This window comes from Octopus bimaculoides, chromosome 20 (genome assembly GCF_001194135.2).
Source record: "Octopus bimaculoides isolate UCB-OBI-ISO-001 chromosome 20, ASM119413v2, whole genome shotgun sequence".
Classification (NCBI taxonomy): Eukaryota; Metazoa; Mollusca; class Cephalopoda; order Octopoda; family Octopodidae; genus Octopus; species Octopus bimaculoides.
The window spans coordinates 40,814,950-40,822,405 of record NC_069000.1 but is presented as its reverse complement, the minus strand read 5'-3'; the positions used below and the strand labels follow the sequence as shown (position 1 = coordinate 40,822,405).

The following is a 7,456-nucleotide window of genomic DNA, read 5'->3' as shown; positions in this document are numbered from 1 at the left end:
TATAAACATATAAGGATCAGCATGCTGATCCCTATATGTTTATAATTGTAAATGGTTTACCGATAAAGGTTTTTTTGCATACTGAACTACTTGGCAAAATTGTTAATTATTAATTTTATTAACTAATTGGCAATTCCCTGCCCTATATCTGTATATATATATATATATATATATATATGTGTGTGTGTGTGTGTTTGTTTATTCCCCCACCCCCATCACTTGACAACCAAGGTTGGTGTGTTTACGTCCCCATAACTTTGTGGTTCAATCAAAATAGAATAGCTGCTAGGCTTACACGGAATAAGTTCTGGAGTCAATTTCTTTGATTTAAAAAGCCTTTAAGGCGATGCTCCAACATGGCCACAGTCAAAATGACTGAAACAAGTAAAAGAACATGTGTGTGTGTGTAAACTTTCTGCATTAAATAAATTTCATCATCATCATCATCATCATTTAACGTCCGCTTTCCATGCTAGCATGGGTTGGACGATTTGACTGAGGACTGGTGAACCAGATGGCTACACCAGGCTCCAATCTGATTTGGCAGAGTTTCTACAGCTGGATGCCCTTCTTAACACCAACCACTCCAAGAGTGTAGTACCAACCACTCCGATAAAACTAAATTAGATATTGTTTACTCCATGCAGATGACACTGTGATATTTATTCTGTAAACAACTCTATCACCCACCACACCTGTCTCCTCTGTTACCACTGCAAATGTGTGACCTTGTGCCTGTGTTTGGAAACATCATCCTTATTATTATTATTATTATTATTATTATTATTATTATCATTATCATTATTATTACTGAGAAGGTTTGTGAGTTAGCAGAATCATTAGCATTCTGGACAAAATGCTTAGCAGCATTTATTTTGTTTTATACATTGAGTCCATTCACCTTCTCAGGGTCAATAAAATAAATACCAGTTGAGCTCTAGAGTTGATGTAATCGACTAACCCTCTGTCCCCAAAATTTCAGGCCTTGTGCTTATAGTAGAAAGAATTATTATTATTATTATTATTATTATTATCATTATTATCATTATTAAGAAGGCAGTGATTATCATCATCATCACCACCATCACCATTGTTGTCTTTCTAATTGTTACTGGGCAAAATGCTTAGCAGTATTTCGTCTCTTTACATTCTGAGTTCAAATTCGACCGAGGTCAGCTTTGCCTCTCATCCTTTCAGGGTCGATAAAATAAGTACCACTTACGCATTGGGGGCGATCTAATTGACTTACCCCTCCCCCAAACTTGCTGGCCTCGTGCCAAAATTCGAAATCATCATTCTTATTTTTATTATTAAGGTAGTGAGCTGGTAGAATCATTAGCACGCTCGATGAAATGCTTTGCGGTATTTCGCCAGTCACTGTGTTCTGAGTTCAGATTCTGCTGGGGTTGACTTTGCTCATCATCCTTTCGGGGTCAATTAAATAAGTATCAGTTTTGCACTGGGGTCGATGTAATTGACTGTCCCCCATCCCCAAAGTTTCAGGCCTTGTGCCTATAGTAGAAAAGATTATTATTATAATTATTACTAAGATGGTGAACTTACAGAATCGTTAGTACACAAGGTAAAATACTTAGTGACATTTCATCCATCTTCACACTCTGAGTTCGAATTCCATTGAGGTTGACTTTGCCTTACATCCTTCCAGGGTCAGTAAATTAAGTACCAGTGGAAAATTGGGGTCTATGTAATCAACTAGTCCCCTCTCCCACAAAATTTCAGGCCTTGTGCCTATAGAAGAAAGGAGCATTATTATTATTATTGAGGTGTACTAAAATGCCTTGTAGTATTTCTTTTAACTATTTCTGTTGGAAATATTTGTTTTCATCCTTTTGGCATCAATAAAGTACCAGTCAAGTTCTAAGGGTGGATGTATTTGACTAACCTTGCCTCCTTCACAATTATTAACCTTGCATCCCAATTCAAAACAATTACTTTTGAGGCTGTGGTTTAATAGAAAAGGTGACACAACAAACAGACTATTTATGTTTACAATATTTAGTTCTGGTGCTCTTTATTGTGAGTCTAAATCCTACCAAAACTTACAATTAAGTACCAGTCATATTTTAACCATTTTAATATCAACCCACCTGAAACTTATCATTATTGTTATTTGAGCTGGCAGAACTGTTAGCATGCCTGGCGAAATACTTAGCAGTATTTCGTCTGTTTTAATGTTCTGAGTTCAAATTCCACCGAGGTCGACTTTGCCTTTCATCCTTTCGGAGGTGATAAATTAAGTACCAGTTGCGTACTGGGGTCGATCTAATCAACTGGGCCCCCACCCCAAAAATTTCGGGCCTTGTACCTAGAGTAGAAAAGAATATCAACCCACCTGAAACTGTCGTTGGTTCTAGATATAATACAATCTTCCTGTTTTAAAACAATCTAAACTTGCACTTTTCCATTAAAATTTCATTTTAATTTAAATTCCAAGCACCAAATAAATAAGAGCAAATTTATTTTATTAAATTCTTCATTACTTTTTAAGTTATTTGGAAGTAAGGTAGTTTGTTTCAGCGGAAATATAGTATCGAAAGGGCTAAGGGGTAAATTTAGTCACCTTTAACCCATAAACCTTGTACCAATGCAAGAAGTTGTTGTTGATTTCTGATGTTGCTTTCAACTAAATATTATTCGGTTTTTGTTTTGTGTTACTTCTTCTCTACTATCTCCTGCAGCTCTACACTTATCTGTGGCTGATCTTTTTATTTGTTCAGCAAAACTGCTCTACTGCTGCACTGATGTCTGCAGCAACCTCACCACTACACTATACCTTGCTACCTCACCTGCCACCTCACTCCCCCTTCCCTACTCCACCTGTCATCTACTCAACTTGCAATTAAACATTTTTTTATACTATTGATAGTAATGTTCCTTTAGAGAAAATTGCTTCGATGTAAAGAGTAAAAAATTCCAGAATATGGGATTCGTGACCGTTACCAACGTCGTCTTCCTGGCACTTGTGCCAGTGGCATGTGAAAAGACATTCGAGCGAGTTCGTTGCCAGTACTGCTGGACTGGCTCTTGTGCAGGTGGCACGTAAAATACACCATTTCGAGTGTGGCCGTTGCCAGTACCTCCTGACTGGCCTTCGTGCCGGTGGCATGTAAAAGCACCCACTACACTCTCGGAGTGGTTGGCGTGGAAGGCGGACGTTAAACGATGATGCTGATGGTCACACTAAACAACAATAAAACTTCCTAGAAATACCTGTATATATTCACAAATGAACCAATTGCTTAACTCCCTATCAAAACACTTCCACCACCCTTCATCTCTCTAACTACTGCTTTTCCTTGATACCATCAACCTTGCTCACTACCTGGAACCGTTTCGCACAATCTTTAACACTTCATCTTTAACACTGTTCTCTCCAACCACATTCTACATTGACCCCAACTCTTGAACCATCAAGTCATCTCGCTCTTCCTATGTTAAACACCTACCTCTCCCCCTTCACACTCTAGTAGCCTATCCAGTCACTCATCATATCTTTCTCTGTCTGTCTGTCTGTCTGTCTGTCTGTCTGTCTGTCTGTCTGTCTGTCTGTCTCTCTCTCTCTCTCTCTACTGCACCATTGTTACTATTCTACTAAGGTGTCAAGCTGGCAGAACCATTAGCACACTAGACAAAATGCTCAGCTGTATTTCATCCATCTTTACATTCTAAATTCAGAGTCCACCATCCTTTTGGTGTCAATAAAATCAGAATCAGTCAAGTACTGGTGGAGGGTGGGGTCAGTGTAATCAACTTCCCTCTCTCCTCAAAAGCTGGACCTGTCACCAAAATGTGAAACCATCATTGCTATTCTACTACTCTTCACCCGCTCCACCTTTTAGCCAGCCACAATTCACTACATCAACCCTGTCAAATCTCTGTAGTCTCCACTTACTCTTCATTACCTCCCCTACCTATCCAACTCCACACTTTGCAATGAATCCTTTCGAGGTTGATAAACTAAGTACCAGTTGAGTACTGGGGTCAATGTAATCGACTATCCACCTACCCCAAATTTCAGGCCTTGTAGTTATAGTAGAAAGGATTATTATTATTATTATTATTATTACTTTCTCTCTGCTACCTTTTGTGAAAGACCGAAGACTGATGATGTTGTTTTACTTGGAAAGAAACACAGTTATTCTGGTTTAATTTTGAATGTTTCAGTGTTTCCTATCTTTGAATTTAATTTCATTTTATATTTTGAACTTGTAAAAGACTCACAGGATGTTGAAATATTGTTCATTCATTTCATTTTCATTTTAATAAACAGTCAATCTCTATTTATTACCAATAACAGTCATGCTCTTCTTCTTGTTTTATTATCATCATTATTATTATTATTATTATTATTATTATTATTATTATTTATTATTATTATTATTTATTATTATTATTATTATTATTATATTTTAATTTTTTTTTCTAATTTCAGGATTTTGCAGTCAGCTGACATCAACAATGATTTGTTATGAAACTTCAAAGAACTTTAATAAATCTGTGAAATGAACTCTGTTTAAATATTGATCCAATTTCCGTTTTTCTAACCAAGATGGCTGAGTGTGAAGTGTCAGTGCCTCCTCTAAACGATACAAGCAATTCTGTGCCAAGTGATCATAATTTCCCAGATCACAGTATGTACAATGACAGTTCAATAAATTTCCGTGAACATATTGGATCCACAACTCCAATGTTGGACAATCAACGAAGGAAGTGGCTTGAAGGTGGTGTGAGCCACTCAGAAGTAAACAGTGATATGCTGCTGCCACTCTCTGAGCAAGGGTTTGTTCACAAAAGAATGATGGATTCTGGCAGTAATATTGCTAATGAACATATGTACAAGAACATCCCAACTTCCAATAGTCAACACGGCAGCAGACATTATGATATGAAAGAGAATCCAATCAGATGTAAATATTGCCAGAAAATCTTTTCACAACCAATCCTGTTGCAGCGTCATATGAAATGCCATTCTATGCTTGGCACTATACATTATGGATCTATTCAGTGTGACTATTGTCAGAAGACATTTTCAAAATCTGCTCAATTAACAAGGCATCTCAAGACCCATTATGGGATGACATTTAAATGTAACGTTTGCGAGAAGCTTTTGTCAACTGCTAGTAGTTTGAACATACACCTTCGTACACACACAGGTGAAAAAAGCTATGAATGTGAGACCTGTCACAAGATGTTCTCCACATCGGGAAGTCTTTTAGTGCACAAACGTACGCATACAGGGGAGAAAAGATATCGATGTGATCTGTGCGAGAAGTTCTTCACAACTTCCGGCAGTCTTCTAGTGCATCTTCGTTCCCATACAGGTGAGAAGAATTACCAGTGCAAGTTTTGTGAAAAACTTTTCACAACCTCTGGAAGTCTTCTTGTGCACATCAAGACTCACACGGGAGAGAAGCGTTTCCAGTGCAAATTCTGCGACAAGATGTTTATCACGTCTGGCAGTCTCACTGTGCATTTACGATCTCACACTGGCGAAAGACCCTACAAATGTGTATATTGTGAAAAATGCTTCACCACTTCCAGTAGTCTTGGTGTGCACACACGATCCCATACAGGGGAGAAGCGACACCAGTGTGAACATTGCTTCAAACTATTTTCAACGTCTAGCAGTTTGGCTGTGCATCGCAAAGCACATTACAACTTATCAATATCTGCTTCGTCGCCAGTTGCTTGGCGTAACCCAGGAAAGTCATATAGTTGCAATATTTGTTGTAAAGTGTTTCTGTCATCAGATGCTCTTGTTAGCCACGAAAGGAAGCATACAAAAAAACCATTCCGTTGTGAATTGTGTTATGAAGACTTTGCTACTAAACCTACATGCACACGTCATTGGAAGACCCATCTTGGAGAGAAACCCTTTCACTGTAAGCACTGTAATAAGACGTTGTACACGAAAATTAAATATCTCCTCCACTTGCTTGATGTGAGCCGATACAAGCCCTATGAATGTTCTCATTGTCAGCAAATATTCTCTGATATTGCTGCCCTGGAAAAACATGTAGATGACCACCAGTTGAATCTTGGAAGCTCATTCAGCTTAACCCAGAGTCTTTTAGAGCTTTCATCTTCCAATGAAAAGCAGCAGATGCACTCTGGAAAAGATGATAAAATAGCAGGGCTAGAAACATCAAGATCTTCTTTAATGGATGGAGACAGACACATAGAGATGTTAATGGAGTCAAATAAACTTACAAACAATTCCACCACTCATGCCAAGTTGAACCATCAAAATTCAAACAGAATCCCAAATGAGGAACATTCTTGGAATGTTTCATGTTCAGACGAAGAGGATTGTCAAACTCTAGCAGAAATGGAAAATGAAGATTCAACAGTGCCCAAATTATATAAATGCAGTCATTGCGGAATGGCCTTTAGTAAAACTAAATTCCTGTATATTCATGTTAAAAACTTCCAGAAACTAAGATCTTTTCACTGTGCATACTGCTCTTTGATGTTCTCTGAGCTTTCTTTGCCAAAACATGCCAAGGAATGTGAGAAAGCTAACGAAATCCAACAGACTGCATACAATGCTGAATATGAAGTACCACAAACCAAGCAGAACAGTTTAACACATCTGGCCCTCCCTAATTCTGATGTGCCTCCCTTCACAAGGCCAATACATATGGGCATGACATCATCCATGGGTCATCACCACCACCACCACCATCACCACCACCATCACCACCGCCATCACCATGAACACAATATGTCCACTTTGAACATGAATGTTAAATCAAATTCTTCAGTCTGTCCTAAAATGTCTAAAACCGGAGACATGATGAAACCATTAGGATACTTGTCCTAAGGCTTCACACAATCCATTTAGAACAACATTTGCTCCCTGCCCTTTAATTTCCAAACCTTAGAGTGGTGTTTGGAATGAGAATTATATAAAAAGGGGAAAAAAACATAAGCATATTTATTGCTTGGAATGAATAAGTAAAGTTTTGTTGTAAAAAAAATATTGATATTTAAATAGAGTTCTATTTACATTTCCTTTATATATATTTTTATTCTGTGAATTCTGCCTCAATCAGAAAAAAAAGTGTCTGCAAGTCTGTGGTAGGCAAGAGTTGATACCCGATTCTATTGAAGAAAAATAAGAAAGAGAAAGATGAAAACAGTAAAAATAACTTCCAATAAAGTTGTGTGCAGATTTCAGTAGCACCTCAACCCTATAATGGGGTAAGCAATTGTCTACACATGTGTGCATGTATTTGTGAGTATAGTGTTGAAAAGGTGACACTATATTTGATTAACAAGTTTAATGTTGAGTTTTTACAATGCTCTGATATTTTTATACAGTTGATTTTTCAACAAAGCATTGTGTGCTAAAATACTATACACACACACACAAACACACACATACACATAAATATATATGTATATATATATATACATATATATTTATGTGTAT

At 37.4% G+C, this 7,456-nt stretch overlaps 1 protein-coding gene across 2 annotated transcripts in view; it reads left to right on the top strand.

Annotated features, from left to right (window-relative positions):
* LOC106877964 (zinc finger protein 846) overlaps positions 1-7,244 on the top strand; it is a 35,700-nt gene extending 28,456 nt beyond the window's left edge. For both annotated transcript variants that reach the window (XM_014927042.2, XM_014927041.2), the window contains exon 2: positions 4,454-7,244. In XM_014927042.2, the coding sequence (XP_014782528.1) occupies positions 4,571-6,844 (2,274 nt within the window). In that variant the 5' untranslated portion in view covers positions 4,454-4,570 and the 3' untranslated portion in view covers positions 6,845-7,244. The remainder of the gene's footprint in view (positions 1-4,453) is intronic.
* The last annotated feature ends 212 nt before the right edge of the window (positions 7,245-7,456 follow it).